Below are 24,998 nucleotides of genomic sequence, written 5' to 3' on the forward strand. Positions count from 1 at the left end.
AAATGATAATGTTGACTCTGATGACTTCTGCTTCATCTCAGAGGCTTTCCAACCTACTGCATACAGTACAGTGGAGTATTCTTCTGTTATTCCACCTTTGCCAACCGCGCTCTGAAATGCAAATCAGACAGTGATCAAAAGGATCTTTAATTTTTTATTTGAACATAATTCTCTTTCATTTTAATGCAGCGCTTGTAAATGAGTGCAGCTTCATTTCCATTTTTTGCTAACAATGTTGTCTGTCATTATCCCATCAACCCACCCCTCATGACCCAATTACTGACAGCTATAAGCTAGATTAGAAAACGTAGTGTATTTACTTTACTCTTGGCAGTGCCCTAAAGTGGACACTTTGTTTCACAAAAAATCAGCTGAACAAAACAAATGGTACCATTAGCTGAGTTTTCCCACTTGAGTATCATCAATAGATTGTGTTCATCGAGTTCAAGTGCATTAAACAGACTAATAAATTTGATTTATTGCTTTTAGGGCACAACTGGTGAGCAGGGAGCTCCAGGAATTGTTGGACCCAGTGGACCGAGGGTAATTGCCACCAATTCATTCGTGTTGAGGAAGAGAATAATCTTCATATCAACTATAACTTTGGAATTAATTTCTCATATTTGAGGCTAACTGTTCCTTATGATTTAGGGACCTCCTGGACCTATCGGGCCTCCTGGAAAAGAAGGATACATAGGACTGCCTGGACCAATGGGGCCTCCTGGAACTCGTGGGATCACAGGAGAAGTTGGACCAGAGGTATTGTCTCATTACGCAGCAAAAAGTGTGTGCAAAGCTCATAAAAAGGAGCCAGATGAGAATGTTTGTTAAAATGCAGAACATCTTTTCAACAGATGTTTGGTACATAGGGAATAGGGGATGGGCAAAATTTCAATGTGTAAATAAAAACCCCAAAGAGTACAGTCTTCACACTACTATTCCAAAACCCGCAGGGCCCTCCCGGAGAACCCGGACCCGCAGGTCCTCCAGGCCCTCCCGGACGTCCCATGGCAGCTGTGGATGACCTATTCGGCGGCCCCCAGGATTACGACTCTGGGCCACCTCCTCCTGAGTTCAGCGAGGACGAAGCTCTGCCCAACAGCAATGCCTCCACCATAGTGCCCGTCGACCCCGGTGTTCAAGCCACCCTGAAAGCCCTCAAGAGCCAGATCGACAACATGAAGAGCCCAGACGGCAGCAAGAAACATCCTGCCAGGACCTGTGACGACCTCAAGAGGTGCTACCCCATGAAGAAGAGCGGTGAGTGAGGGGAGACATTTAAACAGATTTGACTTTATTAGAATGTAGAGGTTTTTCTATGGTGGCCTTGAGAGGTCAAATACACTGCAACTTAAGAAAACACCAGCAAATAGGAAAATGCTGCAAAAACACAACAGGAATTAAAAAACCTGCAAAATCTAAAAACAAGAAATTTTAAAAATCATGAAACAAATCTTTTTTTTTAGGAAATAATAACGTGATAGAGCAGAAGCGGAATAAATGGCTAATAGCAAACATGTAGCCACAGCATTTTATGAATGGTGATTAAATCATGTTTTACCCTCCACACTTTTTCCAGCTCACAACACTGATGAACCCTCCTCTTCGTTTATGTCTCAGTGTGAGCCTTCACATGTTTTGGTTTCCATCACGTCCCCAGAAACACTTGTTTGCGCTTTGTAAGATTTTGTTTTTTTCCTCACTTTATAGTGTTTTGTGTGTATTTGCAGCGTTTTTCCATTTGCTGATGTAAATATTGACACACAAACTAAAGTTGCTTGCATGTAATGTCAAGGCTCCCGAGTATAGTTTTATACACATGCGCCTAACAAGAGAAAGATCCATAGTTTGATCCCAGGAGGGGACAAAAATCCATCTGGGGGTGCATCAGGAAGGGTATTTGGTGTAAAAAGTCTGCCAGATCAAACATGCTGTGATGACCCCTTGTGAATAAGGAAGCAGGACATCCTATGTGTGAATGTGATAACTCAAGAACAGGTGACTTAGGATTTTCAAATTGATACTGTAGTTGCATCTACTAAAACCTTGGACAGTTTGAATCTCTGTGACCGTTACCTCAAGTTTTAAGAAAATCTTGAGATCCCAATAACTCGGGAAGGAAGTCACTCAGAATTTATAGCACAGGTCTGTCTCCAAGGAGGCTAATTGCATACAGTCATCCTAAAAACTTGAGGAAATGGTATATACCTATGGTATATACCATGGTATATGGTATATGAAATGGTATATACCTATGGTATATACCATTTACAGCTTGGGAGCTTGTATGTACCTTTTAAGTGCTCAAGGAAACAGATACGTGCCTTTAATACCAATCGTTAGCCCCAGGGGTTCGTTCATGTAGACACTGACTTAGTATATCCCTACTTCTGGAAGTGCAATTTATTTGAATGCTTCCATTTTGTGATGTAGGTGAGTACTGGGTGGATCCAAACCAAGGCAGTGCAGAGGATGCCATTCAAGTGCACTGCAACATGGACACCGGAGAGACCTGCATCTCTGCCAACCCAACCAGCATACCTCGTAAAGTGTGGTGGACCTCCTCCAGGAACAAGCCTGTGTGGTTTGGAGCCGACATAAACAGCGGAACACATGTGAGCAGCTACACACTAGTTTTGTGTGTGTGTGAGAGAGCATTTTTAAATCAATCCAGAACTTAACATGTTGTACAAATTTGTGCTTCTAGTTTGCTTATGGCAACAAAGATCAACCATCAAACACCGTCGCAGTGCAGATGACCTTCATCCGCCTGCTGTCCAAAGAGGTTTCCCAGACCATCACGTACCACTGCAAGAACTCCGTGGGCTACATGGATGACAAGACGGGCAACTTAAAGAAAGCCGTGATCCTCAAAGGCTCCAACGACTTAGAGCTCAAAGCAGAGGGAAACAACCGGTTCAGATACACAGTGGTGGAGGACTCCTGCACAGTAAGTCCAGCGTTTCAACTGTTGTAGTTCAACACATGCCTGACGATGAAGATTGAGTAGTGAGTTAATACTGGACAGGTCTTCATCAGTCAAATCATAATGATGCTTGGTGTCTGCTGGGTGTGAAAGTAGGCAGCAGTTTCTAACAGATTCTATCAGGGTTGATACAAATTGAGTTTTTCAGCTTAATTTATAGCAGGAGGTGAGTGTATGTGCATGAACACGAACACAAAATGAACAGTGAACAGGGAACAAACTGAGGAATTAGATGTATTTCAGGATTTGAAAGCCTTTCTCTTCACAGAGTTCACTGACGAACCTGTGTTTTTATCTCTTTAACAGCAAGCAAATGGCAACTGGGGCAAGACCGTGTTTGAGTACAGGACACAGAAAACAGCAAGACTTCCCATTGTGGATATTGCCCCCGTGGACATTGGCGGCCGGGATCAAGAGTTCGGCGTCGACATCGGGCCCGTGTGCTTCTTGTAAAGGCGTCAGCAGGGAAGGGAAGTGTCGAGGAGAATCCCGAGACTGTTGAACTGACAGCTGATGCGATCAGCCACGTTGTACATACGAGTACCGAGGACTGTTGTGGCCCCGTGGCGAGATATTTATTGTGCCTTTCGACCCAGTTCAAGACGGCAAAGATTTGTTTTGGAATTTACATGAAAAATTGGTTTAAAAAAAAAAAAAAAAAATCAGAATCATTCCTCTGTCGTCTTGTGTATGTTTGACTTCAAGCTTTGTGCATTTTCGAGGTCCAAAGATCTTACCCTTTAATTTCGCCAAAGAACATAGAAGCTTTAAACTGTTATTATGACTGCTGTTCGTAAGCCCAGAACGTTTCCACTGAAACTACGACGTATGTCCCACCACTACTAATTTTTTTTTAGAGACTTCTCTGTTTTCTTTTTGTTTTTTTTACTTCATTGTCTGAATATAAAACATCTTTGTGGTGCTATTGAGGAAACAAATACAGCCGCTTATGCGTTCGCTGGCGCAGGTATTTTCTCATGAGAGTTCTGATGAACCGATGTCTGTATCTAGTTACTCAAAACTCTGTACCAACCATGTAGAACATTAAAGACGCATGAAGACTGTCAGTCACTCAGTGTTAGCTACCTCGTCACCGGAACTGAGAACACCATGACACTACATGTAAATCTTTTGTTTCACACAGGTGCTGTTTTGTAAGTAGTGTGACCTTTGTGACCTTTGTGATCTTCTCCCAGCTGCGCGGTACAGAGCAGGGTTTGGGGATGCCAATAAAGATCTCTCTGTCAACAATGGGGAGATGAATGAGGTGTCATGTGAGTGATGTGTGGTGATTTGTAATTCTTTTTTCCCCCCCCTTCAATTATACAATTATGGTACAGTTAAAAGGTAGCACAGAATATTCGATTTTTATGCATGTCAGCTCCCCCTTTGCAGTATCCTGGACATATATGCTCTTGAAATCCTTTTTTTTTAATACTCAGTTTTATAGACTAAGACGGCTGAGTGTGCCTGTTTGCTTTGTATTTTTAATTTTTATTTTTTGCTATGCAACAAATTAAACTAAATGCTTGTTAATCCCCCTAAGCTCTTGTCATATTGATTCAGGTATAGTTAGGCTCTTTGCGTTGGCCAGTTTTGCACCTAAATTCATATTTAGTTTAATTTACTTTTTACACAAAGTTTTCAATGTGAACAGTTTGTTTTACATCTTTCCTTTTTTTTGACTGTGCTTTTAAGTAATTCTCTTGTGACCATTTGGTTCGAATTTGAGTATATTTATTATAGATTTGTTAGAATTATGCAAGGCATGGCTGCCTGCAAACACCCCCAAGGCAGAGAGGAGGAGAAGGAGGAGGAAGAGGATGAAGAGGGGGGGGTTCCACACTGGAAGCAGATGCGTTTCTTCCTTTGAAAATAAATATTGAAAATACTTCTCTCTGCCTGTTCTTGTTTGAGTAGACTTCATTTTGGATCTTTATAAATTGTCTACGATAGCAGCCCCAAGAGACCTGAAACTTTGTTTTAAGAGAAAAGAAAAAGAGAAAATCAGATGTGATTTTTTTTTTTTTTACAGCACAACTGTAGCAACTGAAGAATTAGGACAACAACTGAGTGAACCACTCTCTCCTTGCCTGTGGTGATGTGCTTAAGCACCCCAGTGGTTAAGGTGAATCTTATATATGAGGAAAATCTGTTTAGACACTGGACCTAATCTGAGCTATTGCACCTCATGTCATAGTTATAGCTCATGGGACATTCACAGAAGGTAGCAGTGATATGGCAGCTAAAGACTGAACACAAAAGGAGGCATTCCCAAGGTAGAGATATTACTAATGGGAGCAAAGGACTCCGATTAGTGGAACGTGACAGGTTGGCAAATAAAGTAAAAAGGTTACCTGGGCACAAATAGATAACTTTGTATGCAGAAAGCATTTTATGGTGAAAACATATGATGAACATAAAAGGTGTTTAGGGTAAAGTGTTAGAAAGTAATAACACATTTATTGCTAAATTCAAGTGATTAAGTTTCTTTATTTTTGGTATATTTCTTTGGTTAAAACTCAGTCACACTAGAGTAAAAGTAGGAGAGATACTGGGTTGTTCGGTGTTTGCATTGAGTGTTTTTGTATTTATGATGAATTTCAAGTAGTTGGAGTGATCAGCTACTTGCCCAGAGGTTCATTCATTGTGCAATGTCAACCTTTTGGGTGACCACTTATGATTGCAAGGCGATTGCACAGGTGTCCTGGTGCGAGGCAACTATCGGCGTAACTTTGTGCTGAACATAGGGGGAGGGGATCTCTGTCTAAATAAATAAAATCATCTGGGTAATTCCCAGATGATTAGACATGCAACTACTTTGTTGGTAATAACTGAAATGAGTAAAGAAACTCAACAGCATAATTATGCAAGATAATTCATAATTTTATTGGGGGGGGGGGGGGGGGGTTATATTTGTTGGGTCTGATTATTGGACAAAAGCAAGGTGATTAAAGGCAAGGTTGCCAAATGCCTCTGTCATTTTTGCAATTAACATGCTGTTCTGCAGCAACTACACCACTATTTGTGGAGGAACTTCTGTTTAAAATCTACCCATTCAGGTTTCTGGCTGGACTCTTAATAGAAGTAATTAATGTGAATCTCTGTGTATGCAGATGGCAATTTGCAGATTTCACAATTTATCATAATTAATTGCCGTACTATCCCAAGCAGATTGGATGAAATTGCAATATTCAATAGAAAATTGACAGCAGACAGAAGGCATCAGCAGTCTTATCTCTGACAACTAACTGCAGGTGGTCACAGACCTGACACCAGTCTTTGAAGCAACCATATCAAAGGCATTGAGAGTGTAAGTTCATTGCACACGGTCAAAATCATTTTTGTAATGCCACAGTCTGTGACCGCTGTGACTTCAGCAAGAGAGAAAAAAAAGGGATCAAATCCTTGCTGTTAGTGTGCATTTGCACTTTAACTAGCAAAATGACACATTCTGTATTAGTGAGCGAAAAAGACGAGAACAACATGTAATCAATGCGATTAAGTTACATCAGCTTTTAAGACCTCTACTGCAAATGTGAAGAGACACCTGCAAGCTAAGCACAGTTCCACAACAACCCCCAACTTCTGCATCAGTTAAAGCTTTCACTGAGCAGCATTAATGAGCTTGGTTCTATGGAGGAGGAGATGCTATCAATATTAACTTACTATCCTGAGAAAACGTCAATATATTTAGTTGCATTAGTACAGCAGTATTACACACCCTGCAGAAAGCTAACCACGCTAACTGCAGCTACCATGTACAATACCGCTGTTACAGACCTAAATCTTAACTCTTAAAAGTTCATTATGTGTACTTAAAAGTCACAAAGGCATAATGGCTAAAAGAGCCTTTGATATTGCAGAATAGAGAGCAGTGGCATGTAAACATCTGGACTCTGTACTTCCTATTGCTAAGAGGAGTTCCAGTTTTTTTCGTGTTTCCCTTTTGTAAGCTGATGGCACTCTGAAAAATTAAAGGGCGTCATTGTGCTTTAGCCGAGCTTACGGCATTATAATCATTCTGCCACTAGAAGAAAATGTTTCATAAACAAATGCCACATACAAATAAAGTCAGATATAAATGATATAACACAGAAGAATGAGTGAGGGGCAGTTTTCATAGTAGGATTTTCTTTAATATCTGTAACAGCAAAGTCAATTCAACCAAAAGTGAAATAACAGGAATAGAACTGGCTGGACAGAGATAAAAGAGCAGAAAATGAAAGGTAAACACCGAAATGGCAACTCAATCTGGTCAAAATCTGAACAGAACAAAGGACAAAGAGCGGAAAGGTCACTGAAGTAAAAAAAACAAAAGAAAATATCAGGCTGGATTAATCGACTACATAACGTATGAATAAATGTGGAGTAAAATATGTGATGTTAAAAGCTCAAAGGTTTTGTCACAATATAGATTCCATTTATTTTTCTTGCCAGCTTGTGTTTGGCATACAAACAGGAATGTGTTGACAATACAGAATTCAAACGGTGCATACACACATATGAAAATTCTGCCACAGAGTGTACCATTGAACATATCGACTATTTACAACTGTCTCCTCCTGTGCAAGCAAAGGTACTCAAAACTAACACCTCCATATGCATTTTTTGTCTTTTTTTTATTACAAAAATAGCTCTTTACTATAATGGATCTGAGTTTACCTTGAAATATCGAAAACCAATCTAAATGCAAATGCATATAAACCTCAAGATGAAAACTGTGACATCTTGACTCGACCGTGGAGTGGATTTTGGCACTTCTTCTTCATACAAACGGGTTGAAAGTGCACCTCGAAGGGTTCATCTTCTCAGGATCAGCAGCGACTGTCTAGCGGGTCCAGAGAGAAGACGGTGCCCTCTAAGGTTAGTCCCATTTTGAACCCCTCCTGGAAGACATGAAGCCACACAGGGCCGCTTTTATAGATACTCAGGCCCGCTGGAAAAACCTCAGAGGCAAAGACGAGCTAAACGCCACTGACACCGCATCATGCTGGGTCATGCATTTTAGACATGATCAGAAACGGCAAGGCATGAATCCTAATAGGAAAACTCAATTATAGCAGATCAAAGTAAGTCGAGCTTATTTTGCAAATGAGGCCGTCATGCACCCCCAACATTGTTTATGTGCAAAACAAATATTTTCAAGCTTAAGCAGTGCGTATTTGTTCTTGTTAATCAAAAAGACACAGAGTAAGTCATGAAGAAAGCTGAGCTAATGAAGCTGCCACAGATGCACTGGCAGCGTCGGTGCAGTCTGCAAATGTGAGCGCGTGCAGCTGCATTCAGAGCGTGCAAGACGAAAACACAACAGCACAAGCAGAGGGTAAAGGACTACGAACCATCTCTGCCGCTACGAGTGAGAGAGGGAAAGAGATACGTTCAGCTGTTAGTCATTAAGAAGAGAAAGAAGAGGAAGGAGAGAAACATCAGAGCAACGCTGCCTCCTACTGGCGACACGCTGCCAAAGCTCAACAGGTGCTTTCCAAACTGAACCTTGGATGTCGCAGTTTTGAAGTCACAACTTTTTAAAGCAAATGTTGTCATTTTCAGGCGGTTTTTACAGATTCATGTGAACATGGTGTAACTACACTGATAACTGTGTGACAGCACGAAAACAGAAGCTGCAGCAGCTTTTCAAACCCTTTTTTCCCCATGTCCTGCTATTGCAAACAGAAAAAAAGCACCGCTACAAATCCACTTAATTAGTCTCATCTGTTAACAAGGCTGCGAGGTGTGTTTCTAATAATTACCAATTACAGGACAGGAAGCCCTGCGAATAAATACCACCGACTAAAGGAAACTATTTCAGGATCACTTTTGTAGTTTGTTAGGAAACGATGGATCCAATTAATTCCACTTCTGCACTCACTGACCTTTAACAAGAACGTGCATTTGTCTGTTAACACAAATCAGTTACAGTGGGTGTAAGATAAATTCACACACTTAACAAAAAAAAGTTGTTATCTTATACATGAGATCATATATTCAAATCCCGATTTATCGCTTTGGATTAAATGACTGAACACAAGCTCCTTTAGCTCTCTCAGTTTTTGGCAATCCCCACAAAGGTTTGAGACGCAGTCTGAAAGCAAAAGTTTATTTCTAATAAGCACCATTGTTTTTTTTTATATTACAGATCTGACTACAATATTATTTCATGGCTCCATCCCAACCACAACAACAATTGCTTGAACTCGCTCTGCTGTAATATCACGACATTTTCATGCAGGCAGGAAAACACATCAGAGTGATACACTAAACACTTTTAATTAACACACTCCTTTATGAACACATTAGTGTTTCTGTGTCTTCTGATTAAAATGAATAAAGGAGCTACCTGTTACCCATCGATGAGTCACTAAACCTTTCCTCATTAGATAATTCCACACAAATTGTTTCTATTGCTGTGCGACTGCATTTTTCTACTCAAACATTATTTATTGTAATAAAGTGTGTACTGTATGGTGGAACTGATGTGGCAATTACAGCGGTGTGCACTGCTGTTAGACAACTGGAGTTTGTTACTAGGTTCAGCTGAGGCGTCGCTTGTGATGCGCAAAGCCTTTATTTACGAAAGCAAGGGGAAAATCTTTAATCTTCAAAGTAATGGTTGTGATAATAAAAAGAAGAAAACAGTTTCACAGTTTAAGCAGCCTGCCTGCAATTCTTCTGAAAGAGACACAGCGATGAGCTCACCTGCATCTCATCCAGCTTTGACTGGATGTCTGGAGGGAAATCAGCTGCCCCGCAGGTGAACGGATCAAACGGCTCTGCACCAAACAAATCTTTACCTACATGCAGAGAGCAGATCAACACTGTAATGATCAAGGAGGCACATCGAGGGGGGAGGGGTTAAAACACCGAAATGCAAATACGTCTTTCCACTTACTTATATCTGGTGGCAATGTGGTGGGTGGAGGGGGTGGGCAGCCGTTGCTGGCTGGTGTGGGCACCAGTGGTGTCACAGGGGAGAAGGGAACCATGTCAAAAATGTCTGTCGACTGCGGCTTCATTGAGATACTCCCCGCCTGCATACAAAGTAATGGTTGAGCCACCGGCAGAGACCTGTAAGTTCACCCATGCACAAACTACACAGCTATTTTTCTCTTTCTTTTTTTTTTTTTGCATCAAAGCAAGGGAAGAAGAAGAAGACGAAGCACAAGCACCACACAGACAAAGGCAGGAGATAACAAGGCTCCAGGGACAGAGAGACAGCACAGAAAAAGAGAAGCGGAGGGTGTTTACGCGAGGCCGCGGGATGCTGCAGCCCTCGTTGGGTTTAGGAGGGAGGAGAGCGGGTTTGGCAGGCGGAGGAGTTAGTAGCCCGGTGGACAAGTTGGACTCCGGTGAGCTCATAGGAGTGAGAGTGACAGAGGAGATTTCCAGACAGGAGAGCGACTTGATGCTGTGGCACCAGAAGAGAGAGGACGGCCTCTGCAGCATGTACGCTTCATTAGCTGCGTTTATGTGCAGCGGCTGAGAAAAAGATCGCAGACAGGAAATGACCAGAAAGAGAGAGACAGAGACAATATTATTCAGTGTTGTAGAATAGGGGAGCTGTGGGTAATTGCATTCTCAGGAGGCTGTCACAAGTGCTGGCATTTGCCCCAATTAGATGCCGAATGTATCGCATTCCTCATCAGACCAATCAGGTGTGTAATTGCTTTGCTTCAGATACAGACCCCTGCTGCCTGCCTCCAGATAGGCCCGGTCATTCCAAACCGGAGTCGTGCATTTAATCGCACAAACACAATCAGCAAAGCCAGCTGTCCTTAAAAGTACTTTTAAAACTCAACAGTTTAAATTTAAGTTTAAATCAGGAATCTTTTAGAATTAAACGACGGTTTAGGTTGTGCACTTCTGGCTCATTCAGAATGCTTGAATCACAGATTATGTTATTAAAGAGTGCTATTACATTAGTCAGCTGTTTCGTACATAATGAAAGTCTTTGAATTAAACATCTCAAAAGGAACAAAAGCAGTTTTGTACAACTCAACAACTCAGCTGATTCTAGCGGCGTTGCTTTGTCTGGTATAACAGACACTTCAGGTAGTTTTAGATGGATATTGCAGATATTGGATATTGTAATGCAGTCACTCTATTGTTCCCCGTGGCTACAGTAACTGCTGTTGAAAAGGACAGAAATCAAAGTCTAAGGTCTCATTTTCTTCTGTAAAATCTACTTTTCTAAACTAAAGGTTGGCATGCTACGCAGTTTGTTCTTACTGGAGGTACGTGTGCTATCATCAGCTGTTCTTCAAGCTCTTGCAGTTGTTTCTTTAGCTCAGAGTTTTCCGTTTCCAGTTCTTGAATCTGCAAAAGATACAAACAGAATCAGGACACAGGGCAGCAGCAGAGTGCAGAAAAATATTTGATGTCAAAGTGCAATTTGTGTAATTTGCTTATGATACAGAATCACGTTCGAACTGCTCACATGTCTTTTTTTTTAACAGAATTCGACACAAATGACAAAACACTGTACTTTAGCACACTGCTAAAAACTAACTAAGTAATTAAGCTGTCGCGTCAACAATGAGATACTGATATTCAACAAATCTTTCCTGGGACTTTGCTGAAACATTGAGATTATAATAATCAAGAAAAACCTATGACGTCTGTGAACTCATCAGACAAGTTGATAAGTAACCAACTCCACACAGCTTTAAGCCACAAAGGTATAGGATAGCAATGGCTAGTTAGCAAGCTAACTTCAGTGCATATCAACAAAATACACAGACATCTGCCATGATGTCATAACTAAAATTATCGACAAAATATGCAAAATTAAAGTTAAAGTTAATTATAAACACCTTTAAAACAGCCAACAAAAACACTAGTTTAGTTGTTTCCTGTAAGGTTACATAGTGTTTAACAAATGTTACTCAAATGGGAGAAAATAGTACAACTATTGTTTAGTCATATTAGAACAGCGGTCTCCAACCTTTTCTGCGCCACGGACCGGTTTATGCCCGACAATATTTTCACGGACCGGCATTTAAGGTGTCGCGGATAAATACAACAAAATAAAACTAGTACCGGTACCGAAAAAAGAAGATTTATTCATAACACACGTGAAAAGACCCAGGAAAACCGCGTTAATGATAAAAACGATAACAAAATAACGCTGAAAACCGATAAAAACCCTGAAAACCATACATTTCACACCTGAGCCTCAAGTCTCGCAGCCCGGTATCAAACGACTCAGGGACCGGTACCGGTCCGAGGCCCGGAGGTTGGGGACCGCTGTATTAGAACACACATGCTGCTTTGCTGAGTATTACCAGCAGGGGGCAGCAGAAGTGATTTTGGGATTAAATCAAAATAAACGGTAGATCCTTGCCAAGCTCTGCTCAATAGCCATTTCTGGACCTTTGCTTCTATCACAAGGTCTTTATCAGCAGATGTTTATTCATGCTGAACAATTTGAACTCAATAATCACTAAACCTTTAACATGGCTCTGTGTCTGCATGTCTGTGTACATGTTCATAAACTGCTGAGCTGGCTGTACTGTTTAACACACTTGAATACACGTCTGCTTAACCACCGTCCTCCAACTGAGGTTAAAGTACACGTGAGGCTGGTGTTTAGCTAAAACATCACGTCCCCAATTTGATCAAATTTATATGAATATCTGAACAAATCCAATTTTAAACGCTTCCCATGGGACGGCTCCGTGTTTTCAGCTGGGCGTACAATAATTTGATTACAGGCTGGCTCTGTTACAACAGAAGTCTGCGTCATTAATATTCATTAACAGTTTTTTTCCTTTTATCAGCACAGCTTAATTGTCCACACTGGATGATTTAAGACAATCAATAGAAACAAGCTCTGCATTAATTAATAAAAACATCAATGCATCTGCACGGTGGTACACGCTGTCAAGAGAGTGTGTGTGTGTGTGTGTGTGAGCGAACGAGCTCCGCGAGCTGGATGTGAGACGCACTCGTTTCTGCAGGGTTCCAATCTGTTTCCTGGTTTCCACGTCTTTGCCTCCAGACTCCAAGAACTTCTTGTAGGCCAAATCAAAGGCTTGGCCGATAGTTAAAGTTATCTCTTCTGCCTGAAGCACATAGGAAACAAAGACTGGCTCAAACACTAAATAAATGTGAGTACAGCTGTAGTTTTCACTTAAGCTGATCGTGAAAGGTTAACTGTGAGATGTCAAAATACCTTATTTTTCAGCAATCTGACTCATGTATTTCACATTTGTATCCAAGGAAACAAGCAAGCTTGTTGAAGCGGCAGAGACTTACACATTTTTCACTGTCAAAGACGTAGCAGAGGTGTTTGTTGGACTCCGAGTCTTTGCAGATAAAAGTAAATATCCTTTTATCGGTTTTGTCATCTGCGCAGAAGGATATTCTGTGTAACTGACAGTTATGCTGCACATCCTGGGGGGGAAATAAAGCATTTATTATTTACTCTGCATATGAGAGATGACTTCACAGTGTTTATTTTCCGTATAATCACAGTTGTCATATACAGTTGCCTATATCCTTTCTGGACTCACTTTTGTCTTGGGATCTAGTATCTTCACGCCATAAATGGAGATCTGAAGTTCCACTTTCGGGATCTTCTGTCCCTCCGACTTTTTGATGTGCCTCTGAAACTGCAAGAGGAAAAATTAGTATGATAAAAGTGCAATTAGCATATAAGAAAGTATGCCACATGACACACAAATACAGCTACAGTAAAAGCATGGTAAGACATTTTTACCATATCCTGGATTTCTGCATTTAAAGCTGCTAATTCATTAGCAACCAGCTCAAAAATTTAGATACGATGAATGTGTTGGCACTGTTTGTCATATTTCTGCTCAAAGTACAAACGTAAACACTTGTTCTGTTTTGTTCTCCAAGTATATCTGAGACCACATTTCACTTTAGCTGCTAAATATTAAAGCAAGAGCTATTGACATTAGCGAGGTGTCTTATGCTGGTGGCATGACAGATGCAGTTGTAAGGAAAGGACATGCCATGTTTGCTAAGAGTCTGAATCAAAGAGTAAAGCCAAACCAAAGAGTTCAGAGATGTAACATTTAGTAGAGCTGAGATGATTATACTTTGAGTACAATTCCCTTTACAGTACATATTGTCATTTGAGGCACTGTTCATGTAAAGATTATGATTATTGCTGCTTTAAAAAGAAAGAAAAAACAGCAGTAAAACTGAATGCTGTTCTCATCAGTGTAGACACAAACCTCTGTGCAGCATATTATCTTTAAATGCTAATTAGACTTGATCGAGGGAAATGCAATCATTAAAGTTTCCTGTTTTACAGAAGAAATTAAAAGTGTGAACCATGTAGTGGGTCCATCTTTGTTCTCTGCCAAAAAACTGTTTAAGTCTTTCTTCATTTTGTTGCCAAGTGTTATAAATACAAAGTGAACTTGGCAGCGAGTTGAAGACAACAACCAATGAAATTAAACGGGAGTGTATGCTGTCAGTTGAGAAGACATGCAAAGAAGCTGATAATATGACAACTCCTTTTTTTTTATCTCAAGATAGAGTACAGAGCATAAGCTTCTGACACTTGTTTGTCGGGAGAATCTGACCAATCCAAAATCTACAAACTGCAACAGCATTAAAACCATTGACAGGTGAATGACACTGATGGCCTTGTTACAATGGCACCTGTCAAGGTGCGGGATATATTAGACAGAAAGTTAACTGTCATGTCTTGAAGCTGACATGTTGGACACAGAAAATGGCTGTAACAGAAACACAGCGGCTTTACCAGAAGCCAGTTGTGAGGGCTATGTGTGGGTTATGGCGCCTTAGGCTCACTGATGCATGCGGAGAATAAAGGCTGACCCGTGTGGTCTAACATCAACTCCAAATTTCTAAAACCTTAATATGGATGTGATAGAGAGGCACTGAGGCACAATGTGCATCCCAGCTTAGAGAGTACATCAACTGTATATAAAAGATGGATATTGACATCAGCTGCTGGTTAGTCCAAATGTGAAGCTATGAGCTGAATAGAAACATTGAAACCAAATGTGAGGAGGAAGGTGAGGATCTGACTAAGAAACAAGAAGACAAAGCACGCTCAAGCTTTTCAATGATAACAAAGCAACAGCGTACTTTATCTCACTTCTTTGATTCTAATGGGGAACATATTTTATAAAATGAACAATACTCTGTAATTAGGACTTAAAGCCATCTTATCAGGAAGGTTTTTGCTGAGGTCACAGAAGCTGAAAGCTGGTTTCCCTTATGTGGACCTGTGAAAAACTAAATACAACCCCATGATTCAGTAGCTTACAGAATTACCTTTAGCAACGATAGCTTGACGTAATCACTCTCCGTATGTATTTATCAGTCTCTCAGATCATTGTGGAGGAATATTGGTCTACACTTCTGCCAAAACGCCTTGAATAGATTGTATTTGATTAGCATCACCTGGCTGCTACCTGTCCTCTGAATTCCTATGGAAGTAAAAATGTTGGAATGCTCAAAAGTGAACAAATAAGGCTTTTGTGTCTGCTGCTTTCCAATCATCTTCTTGCCTGCCTTCTTTGAGCCTGGTGGATGGTTTAAATCTGTCCTCTCTGTAATTCTTCCTTTCAGACTCCTTTGTGCATCCTACTTCCTCCCCATCTCCACCTCAGACACCTGAGCCAAAGCTCTATTCAAGCCAGCTATTCTAGACTCTGGTCTAGACGCTGTCCTAAATCCTTTTACTGCTGGGATTCAGTCCTGCCACGATGGGTTATCGGAGACTAATCGCCAAATATATTAATTTCTCCATCTCAATAAATCATGTTCGATGTTTTTCAAGTGATCTCTCTTCATTGATATGCACAGTTGAGGCACTTCTGCATGACTTTCACTTTTTAGACCCAAAATTACACCCAACCTTTTTATATGGCTGCATATGAAGCTGTGCAGCTTCAGACCAGCTGAGTGTGTCAAAGCTGACTTCTGTGCAGCACTCAAAGAACATACATGAGCTTTAGAGTGAGAGCATGGACCAATAACATAATGAACTAGTCAGGGAAGGATGTTTCATCTTTTACATTTTGTGCATTTGTGATTTTTTTACAAGAGGCAAAGAGGGCAACTTGGTGTAATGCTGAGAACTCTTGGGTCCAGGCATTCATATGCATGGTATTTTGCCATGTACCACCCACCTAAACACTAGTCACACTGATCCCTGATGGATGTGGTATTCCCTGACAGAAGTGGCCTCTTTTAGCAGAATAATGCACCTGCCACAGTGCTAAAACTTTTCAGGCATGGATTGAGAGAACTAAACAAAGAGTTCAAGGTGTTTACTTGGCCTCAATTCCCCAGATCTCTATCCAATTCAGCATCTGTCCTTCGCTGGGTCAGAGCTCTTTTGGGGGCACAAGACAGACCTAAACAATCTCGGGCAGCCGGTTTAAGTGTTGGCATGGATCAGTTAGCAGACAAAATCATAAAGACAGGAGCTAAAAGAAGATGCTACCCCACAAATTGGATCACATCATCATCACAAAATCAGTCTGAGATTACACCAAGAGATGGAAGCAACTGAGACCTAAAGCACTTTAAAAAAGTCAGCATTCTTTTCAAAAGCATCCTCACTTTACTTTCACTGCCTTCAGCGGTTACACAGTTGTGAAATTAGAGATACATGTTCGCTAAGTATCTGCTCCTGCCACAAAAATGGATAAAAGAAAGTAATCAGAAGCTTTACCATTTGCCTCCATTAAGAGTTCTTTTATATAGCCTCTAACACTAAAGCAGTAAATTGATGTTTATATAATTTAATACATTTACATTTCAAAGCCTGCAGACACAAACATGATCAGACACGAAGAGAGTGAGAGGACAATAAATGTGTGTTTCATGGAGATGCTTCTTGCTTGAGCAAAACCACAAAAGTCATTTATATATACTAAGTGATAGAAGAGTACATTATTTGACCTAAACCATGGAGATGTGCCTTTGAGGCTGTCTCTGAAGTTGCAACATTTTTTTTTTCTCTGCACATGATCTCAGGAAGCACAGCTAAAGTCGTCCCGACTGCCAGCGTATCTGGGAGCGTAACCATGGAGCCTTGGTCAAAAGCAGATCAAATGCAATGTAACAATAGAGGTACGGGTTTGGAAAAACAAGTCTCCCCCTCCGAGTGGCCTCAGAGATTCAGCTCTTGGCAGGAGACGACGGGGGGGAGGCCAGCATGCAGCGAGTGCAGCCGCATTACCAAGAAGTCGTGACAAAGAGAGCTGCCCAGGTTTCAGGCTGTTCCCATGCTTAAAGGTTTGATTAGATGTCTGTAAGGTTGAGGAGTATGTGTCTGGAGAGTAACCCAGGTTAAGTGCAATTTAGTGGGCAGGTTTAATGAAACTGTGTACTAAACACAAAGGAAGCCCTAAATTACAAATGAGGCTGTTTATCAAAGTGACTCATCGAGCACTTTCTTAAACGGTTGTTTAGCAACTTATACTACCTCTACGACTTTGACCACTTCTACCTTAATCAAAGAAAACAAATATGGGCTGTGACAGGGTCAAATATAATAGAACTTAACATTTTTACAAAAGTTAAACACTTCAGCTTAAAGTGAGTCCTCAATAAATAAGTTTGTTTTGTTTTCCAAAGCAAGGCTAATTTATGTGTCTTAGGCACAGATGTAACATGAATGCTTAATGAGAAAGCTCTTAAAAGAAAACCAACAAAAACAAATTTATTCCCTCAGTTCCTCCACGCTTCTCCATCTATTTTAGTGTCTTTCAGCTCATTGTTTTGGTTTTGATTTGGAATCACCTGCATAGCACCAGTGCCAATAAGGTATAGTGGTACCAGATCTTCAACTCGTTTAATTCGTTCCCCAATAAAGACAACTGTACCCCTAATGATGACTTTTCACATGTCAGGATTTATCAGTAAAGATGTGGTTTGATGACCATTAGCATAGTTTCCTGTTTTTCCCAAGGGTAGCTTCATCGACAGAGACCACCCTCACTAATTTCTGGTCCACACCCGATCGTTTTGTTTGATACGCCGGCCTAAAATATGACAGCATCTGCTCAGTTCAGAAAATATCTTCAGGGGTTACTCCTGGTAGGCTTTTAAGCAGTAGACAGTTAACACTGCACTTCTGACCACCTTACAAATTCATGTTAATTACTCTGTCTGGCCTCCAAAACTCCTGAGGGGAAAGTCTGCCTCTTAAAAGCTTCTCTGTGTTCAGAAGAATTCTAATGCCAGCCTCAGACTGCATGATCCGTTTCTCTGTGATGACAGTCACTCTGTTGGATTAGGATTTCACACAGTCATGAAATCTTACTCTTTCTGACTAATACCTATGACATACTACAGGTTCCTTCCTCATCGGCCATGTAAGGAAAAAAAGCTGGCTTTCAGCCTTGCAAAGTACCGATATCATTCCTGTTACGCTTTGTCATGTTTACAGCTGCACACAGCTGGTAGAGCGTGCTGTGCTCATACTGGTCAACATCACAGACGTCACAAAACCATAATGCTTTCAGACCAAGTCCATTATGAAAAAACACCCAAGATAAAGCAATCAACTGCTGTCCATGATGGACATTTTCATTCCTAACGTCACGCCCTGCATTGTCTGTACTGGGCCGCTATTGGGCCAGTATCATACAGCCTGGATCTGGTATAATTGTGCATGCCTTGCCCTTTAATGCAGGGCAGGGAGTCTTTTACTATTACAGCTATGGTGATTTAATGATTTATTTCAGGCTAGAACCTGAAACAGCAGCTTTTATTCCTGATGAGTATTTCCTGTAACTAAACTTTACATCTACGCTGAGAAAGGGGGGCTGAACGAACTAATTTGCTTATCCAGCAGTTCTACACAGCTTAGGAGCTGAAAAACTCCAAGGGCACCTTGGTGCTGGCAGATGAGGGAGGGGGGCACTTGCCACTCACTCCCACCTCCCCTGCTCTGAGCCCCTTGTCCAATCTGGTCACTCAAGAATGCTCTGCTGTCCTTTAGGCTACAGCTATCTGGAGACTAGCTTTACCTTGAGCTTTCTGACTGCATCCTTCACAACTTCTGTGCCTTTCGGAGCTTCAACCTCCGTGTTTCCAAGGAACTGAAAAGAGAACAAAAAGACGCACACAGTAAAACAAAAGGTGTAAACAAGTATTTAATTACATAGCCCAATACAAAGAAGATGATGAAGAATACTTCTAAAATTCAAAAAGCAGGTGAGGTGTCAATGTGTGTGTTAATAATATTTAATAATGTGTCAAATCAATTTATGACCTCTCTGATTTGCTTCATCCACTGTGCTCAAATTCATCCTGTTATTTTCTTCTTCATGGTAGGTCTGTCACAGTGAGTCTGTGGTAGGTCAACGTAGTCAGGGTTTAAAGCACCGACATGTTTTAATAAAAATACCAATATCTGGCACCAGTGCATCATATTCTGTGCTCCTAAAGGAAATGCTACAGTGTACTTTGGTATTCTGGCCTACGGACATTGGCCAAAAACTAGGTAAACAAATGAATCCATAAAGGATGAGTTGGATCTTTTATCAAACTGTAGGAAAGAGTTTAAAATCTGTGGAGCTTCACCTTTAAGTCACTAAAATCTCAAATTTGTCACTCTGACTTCAAATAAATGTAGATGATCTTTCACATCCTGAAGGCATTAGTATATATTCTTCATCATCTTGCATTTCCTGTATTGCAAAAAGTTATAAAAGTGTCTTTTACACATGAGGATTGGATGAACACACACCAACACACACAGACGCACACGAGCAGCACTTCTGCTGTTCACCAACAGATGGAGCCGTTAACCTTTGAGCCTGAACATCGTGCGTCCCATCTGGCAGCAACAGTTGTAATTGTTGCAGTCACACAGGTTGCTTCGCTGCTTCCTGAGCTTAATGTGTGGAGCCTGTTCCAATATCAGACTTCAAAAACACTGGTGTCAGAGCCTTCAAGGTTGGCACAAACAAAATAACAATGTCTCCCATTGGAAGCTGAAAGCAGCCCCGGCAGTTTGGCTGTCTCTGTGACACATTAAAATCTTTGTGATGCAGGCAATGACTTGGCTGTGCTAATACCCATAAAAATTTGGAGTGCGCACTGCCAGCTGCCGTGGCTGTAATAACAAGAGGTGAAATACGGAATTTATTTGTATTTTTTTTTTAATCTTGCACATGTCTGACAGCACTATAAAAGAACCCTTCTGTCAAAAATCAAATCAATTAATATAGCTTCTCCATCCAAAACGTGTCTGTGTAACTCTTTGGTGGCTGAGAGCCTCTGACGTCTTTCTAAATGCAGTAAGACAGGTGAACTAACACCAGACTGCAAGTTATCAATAGAGCCAGAAGACAGATTGAGGCTTCAGAGCAAAGTGTCAGCATTCTGCATCGGTGTGACAAATGTACTCTCCACACTTATGCTCATCTCTGGGAGTGCTGCTGACAGATGCCCAGAATAGAGTGGAGTAACACTTGTTCCTGACCAGTGCATTCTGGGCTGCGACTGGGGAGGTCTCACAAGGCAAACAGAGCTCGGAGGCTCATCCATCAACTGGTGCACGCAGCTGAAAACGAACCGGCCCTACCTCTCGTTGCCCGCAGAAAGAACTCACATTTTCAACTGCAGACACACACGTGTCAGCCTTGTGGCAGGTCTCAAATGTTCACTCAGATGACACAACATAGAGCTCAGTTCCAACTCACCATCCATCCAGTGTTCACTCCTCCAAGCTGAAAGTTCTCAGATTTTTTTTTTTTTTTTCTTATACACCTTCAGAAAGGGCAGGATCTGTGTTGTGCATAATTTAAGTGACTTGTGAATGTGACATGATTACTGATGAAAGACACAGCTCACCTCTCAACATCCTCTTTCCTCTTTGAGCCCACAGGTCAATCACACTGAAGCTGCTCATAAAAAGCACCGTTAGAATTTGTGTAACTGTCCGATCGGATCAAAGAACTGGCAGACCACCGAAATCAAAGCTCACTTCAGTCTCAGCAGTCGTCACTGCGTAAGAAGTTAAAGGTAATACATTTTAAAAACAGTGGACTTAGTTCTTAACTGGGAAGTTGCTGCTGCGATTTGCTGATGACAGCATAACGATTTAGCATGAATATAAAACTGCAGATCTGTTGTGATTGGTGTGGATGTAAAGATACTGCTGCAAATATCAGCGAGGGAGACTTCCTGTGTTACCTGTTCTACAATTGTTCTTAAAATTGAACTCAAACATGATCAATTAAAGTAATTTGATATAGATATTTTATTCCTCTTAGGAATACGTTTAGTAAATTACAAAAGAAGAAAACTCATCAGCGACTCTCCACTTTGATAATAAATGAATCATTTCAGTCATTTTTCTAGCGCAGATGGAAATAACTTTCAAATCTCTTTCCAGCTTCTTTTAATTTGCTTGTTTTTCTTTGCTTGTTTTACCAAAGGAACGATCACTTAATTGTGATTTCAGTGAACAAAAAACATGAAGTCCATCTTCTGTGTATTCCCAATTCAGTCTTTACCCGAAGGATCTTAAACTATAAAACAGATGAGCACGCTTGAATCAGCCATCAGTCACCAGTTTTAGTTCCAATTAGCTTATTATCACCTGCACGCAATACTAAAGTTATTTTTCAGCCAACATTTACACCAGGGGCATCATGGTGGGTGATGTATCGTTGCCAGAGATAAAGTTTAGGGGAGTGGCTACTTTGATTGGCAGGTGTTCTGAAAAGGAGCTGCAGTTTGTAGCTGTCTGCTAGGTCGCATTTAACAATATAAGATATTAGATCATGTTTGTGATGCCGCTAGGTTTCAAAACATTATTTATAGTTATTTTTATCTACTGTGTGGTGTAGTTCCTCCAAGAAATTCAGATTTTATTGAGTCAAATTCTAGTATTTTCTTGTTATATCACAGTTAGGATTTGATCTCAGGTTCAGTTCATGAAAGTTTTGAAGTGCCGTCAAATCGAAATGATTGAAGTTATCAAAGATTTTACGTCTTTGTCAACGTTTGAAAATAAAGAAAAAAGGTTCATTTTCTTGAGGCTAAAAGAGAGCTCTCTCTCTCTCTGCTCTAACTATCTGGCACATTGTTCAGTGAACTGCTAACTGAGCTTATTTTTACAGTGCTGAGTGCTTGAAACCTGGGAGATCATGCCAAGCACATTCTCAGCACCCCCCCCAATTCCTTCACTGATGAGTCCTTTACTCAGATCTCAGCAAATTTAACCAGACGGGGATCTCATCACTCAAAGCAATACAGCGAGTATAGGAACTGACAATGTGCTTTGATTTTAGAGATGTGCCTTCTGCCGGCTTCCTTTGCTTCTTTGCTGCATGCAGGAAGGGAGCTTCAGCAGTTTGCAGGGATATTTTGGAGGCAGTCTTGGAGCTCCACCTCCGTTCCAGCATCGCATTTGTGAAGCACAAGAATGTAGGCTGACAGATTTTGTGCCTCATAGGAGGAAAACTCTGTCGAAATGAAGCAGAAAACCAGCTTGACAGGGGAGTCCTCCCCAAGGGACACAGTCCCTCCTTCCAGGGGTGTTTGCTGGATATTTGAAAAACACCTTTTTTTTTTCCCAGGTGTTTTATAGCAGATCCTGATTCCAGGCAAGCCTGAGAGCCATTTCATTACAAGTTAGTCCTGCATCAGATCCAAAGTTCTTACCTATTTTGACGTGTGCATGTGCCACTTTACTTAAATCCCTCTCTGTTCACACACTCATTAAAAATAAACAAATCAAGAAGGCTAAAAGACAGAGTCTGCTTCAAATTAAACTTTGATGAGGAAGATTTCCTTCCCTGCGTCACAGCACCAAGAGACAACAGCTGCTATGAGAGACGAATACAACGGTATCAATTTTTTGACAGTACTTGAGGTGTGTGGGCAGGGAATTAATTTAAACACCATTAAAAATCCAAATTATTGTTACATTGAGGAGAGGGGCTGAGGTTTATCAGCCGTCTCTGTCAGGAATTTTTATGCAGCCTCAACCTAAAACAATGCATCTATGGGCAGTGAAGCTCATTTGCTGGACAATACCAGAGAGTGCAATGAAAGGCCTGGTGTTTATCAGGGGAACTGCATTGTGGGACACACAGACAGAGAGGTTTAACAGGCATGACTGGAGGGAATAAACACAGACAAAGGTGGGAGCCACAAAAGAACAGACTTCTTTTTCACCTTGCAATAAAAGTGTCACAGTTCTTCGTTGTTTCATTATTTTGCAGTGGCCCTGCTCTGACAGAGTTCATTAAAATGTAGCAGGCAAAGAGAGATACATACCTTGGCATTGTAGGCTATGTAATGCTTGGCCAAAGCTTCTGGGGTGTGCATCCATGATTTATCTGAAATGATACAGACAGCTGACTCAGTATGACAGACTTAATCACCCAAGTTAATACAGTACAGGTACAATTAGCCACATGCATTCAGTGGTTAAATGTGAGGCAGTGAGTAGAAGAAATTAGCTGAACCTTTTAAAGAGGAAAAATGGAGAAAATTGGCTCATTCTGCGAGACGCAGTGCTTCTTTCCCATATATTCACACCTGGAAGCTTCACATCACAAGTACAGTTCACTGCCACACATGTGAGGGTCTAGCAGCATCACTGGAGCACCCTTTTAGGGGCATACCAATGAAAGCTAGGCAAGGGAAAATGCTGATTTTAATTTCACACCTCAAGTTATCCAACATGAAAGGTAATTGGACCTGTGACTTACTGGTCTAAATCCCGCTTCTCAAACTGTGTGTGCTTTGACTGAACGCAGCAAATTTCAGAGGTCGTGCACTGTATTCAATAAAAATGCAAACGCATGGAAGGAAACAGAGCCCGATGTGCTCTAGGTGGAGCAAATTAGAGGGGAGATGCATCTTTGCAAGTGGACAATGTTTCCATATCACATAAGTATGTGTGTCCTGTTACTCCACTTCAAAATATCAAAAAACAAGATAGAGAAGGTAAGGAGTGGAGGACCTAACAGAGCAGACACAGTGAGAGTGCATTTTACCAGTTAGCTACAGTTATCCAAGCAGACTATATAGAAAACCAGTCAGATTCTTTGTGTTGCTGTCACCTGAGTCGTCGCTAGGAAAAAGTATGTATTCTAAATGTGGACAGCCAGTAAGATGTTTTTGGAGGTTACTTGTCTCCAGAAGCAAGCAAACTAAAAGTGAAGTAGCAATTAAACTTTGAAAAGTGCGACGAAAACTAGAAATGAAGAACTTCAAAGTAAAAGCTGATTTTTTTTTTAAGTGTTGGTAAGGCAGAGTTTTTACTTTGAAGGCAAGCAGTGTCTGTTACACATTTATTTAAATACAGCTCAGAAGTCAAAATAGCAACAGTTTACAGACAAGTCGGTGTCTTTCATACAAACAACAGGCGACCACAGAAATCTGCTTGTATCCACAGCGATCACAAGGAGGTTTTTGGTGCAGCACCTTCTTTGCAAACATTTTACTTACGCTACATGTCTGAGTTTACTTGCTACTCATGTTAAGCTGAGCAAACTGAGCAAACTGGGTAGCTTGGCTGCCCTCTGTTCAAACACTTATTTGTGTTTTTAGTGTATTAAGTTTGGTGGTTTGGGTGTGGCAGTGGATTACATCTCTGGTCTCATCATTTGCGAATGTTGTTAGCTAGGTGAACTCAGCAACTTTGTGTGGTGTTTAGCCACATTAGTTACAATCAGTACAAGGGCGTCTCTCTTCAGTTGTAGGTGGTTACCTGTTTGTTTTATTGCTTCAATTCCTGATAGCTCATTTTGTACATCAGAGACCAAATTAGAGTTAGAAAGACAATAAAATTTGGTATAATTTGGGGTCCACATGCCACTGCACTATTCACTGTGATACCCAGTTTAAACACAGCAACCTGGTGACAGTCAAAATATTCAAGCTGAGGCCTGACAAGCTGTATGCGCTGGCTGATTGCATATTCTATCAAACACCTATGGGTTTACATAGCCTGGAAATAAACTGTGAAATTCACACAAAATAAATACATTTGCCTTCCATACTTCTTAAAGCATCTAATTTA

At 40.9% G+C, this 24,998-nt stretch overlaps 2 protein-coding genes across 11 annotated transcripts in view; one reads left to right on the forward strand and one right to left on the reverse strand.

Annotated features, from left to right (window-relative positions):
• col5a2a (collagen, type V, alpha 2a) overlaps positions 1-4,257 on the forward strand; it is a 40,816-nt gene extending 36,559 nt beyond the window's left edge. The window contains exons 49-54 of the mRNA XM_040027576.1: positions 490-543; positions 652-759; positions 954-1,260; positions 2,434-2,615; positions 2,708-2,950; positions 3,293-4,257. Coding sequence (XP_039883510.1) covers positions 490-543; positions 652-759; positions 954-1,260; positions 2,434-2,615; positions 2,708-2,950; positions 3,293-3,439 — 1,041 coding nt within the window. The 3' untranslated portion in view covers positions 3,440-4,257. The remainder of the gene's footprint in view (positions 1-489; positions 544-651; positions 760-953; positions 1,261-2,433; positions 2,616-2,707; positions 2,951-3,292) is intronic.
• A 2,836-nt stretch (positions 4,258-7,093) lies between these two features.
• Positions 7,094-24,998, reverse strand: part of gulp1a (GULP PTB domain containing engulfment adaptor 1a) — a 95,473-nt gene continuing 77,568 nt past the window's right edge. For 7 of the 10 annotated variants that reach the window (XM_040027577.1, XM_040027580.1, XM_040027579.1 and 4 more), the window contains 10 exons: positions 23,246-23,307; positions 18,979-19,050; positions 13,501-13,599; positions 13,244-13,381; positions 12,934-13,050; positions 11,216-11,302; positions 10,235-10,465; positions 9,879-10,017; positions 9,686-9,780; positions 7,094-7,875 (listed from right to left, as the gene is read on the reverse strand). In XM_040027577.1, the coding sequence (XP_039883511.1) occupies positions 7,804-7,875; positions 9,686-9,780; positions 9,879-10,017; positions 10,235-10,465; positions 11,216-11,302; positions 12,934-13,050; positions 13,244-13,381; positions 13,501-13,599; positions 18,979-19,050; positions 23,246-23,307 (1,112 nt within the window). In that variant the 3' untranslated portion in view covers positions 7,094-7,803. Of the gene's footprint in view, positions 7,876-8,328; positions 8,340-9,685; positions 9,781-9,878; positions 10,018-10,234; positions 10,466-11,215; positions 11,303-12,933; positions 13,051-13,243; positions 13,382-13,500; positions 13,600-18,978; positions 19,051-23,245; positions 23,308-24,998 lie in introns of all 10 variants that reach the window. The other 3 variants (XM_040027578.1, XM_040027586.1, XM_040027585.1) reach the window with 3 other exon arrangements.

The sequence above is a fragment of the Simochromis diagramma genome, unplaced genomic scaffold, assembly GCF_900408965.1.
Source record: "Simochromis diagramma unplaced genomic scaffold, fSimDia1.1 OVJJ01000343.1, whole genome shotgun sequence".
NCBI classification, from domain to species: domain Eukaryota; kingdom Metazoa; phylum Chordata; class Actinopteri; order Cichliformes; family Cichlidae; genus Simochromis; species Simochromis diagramma.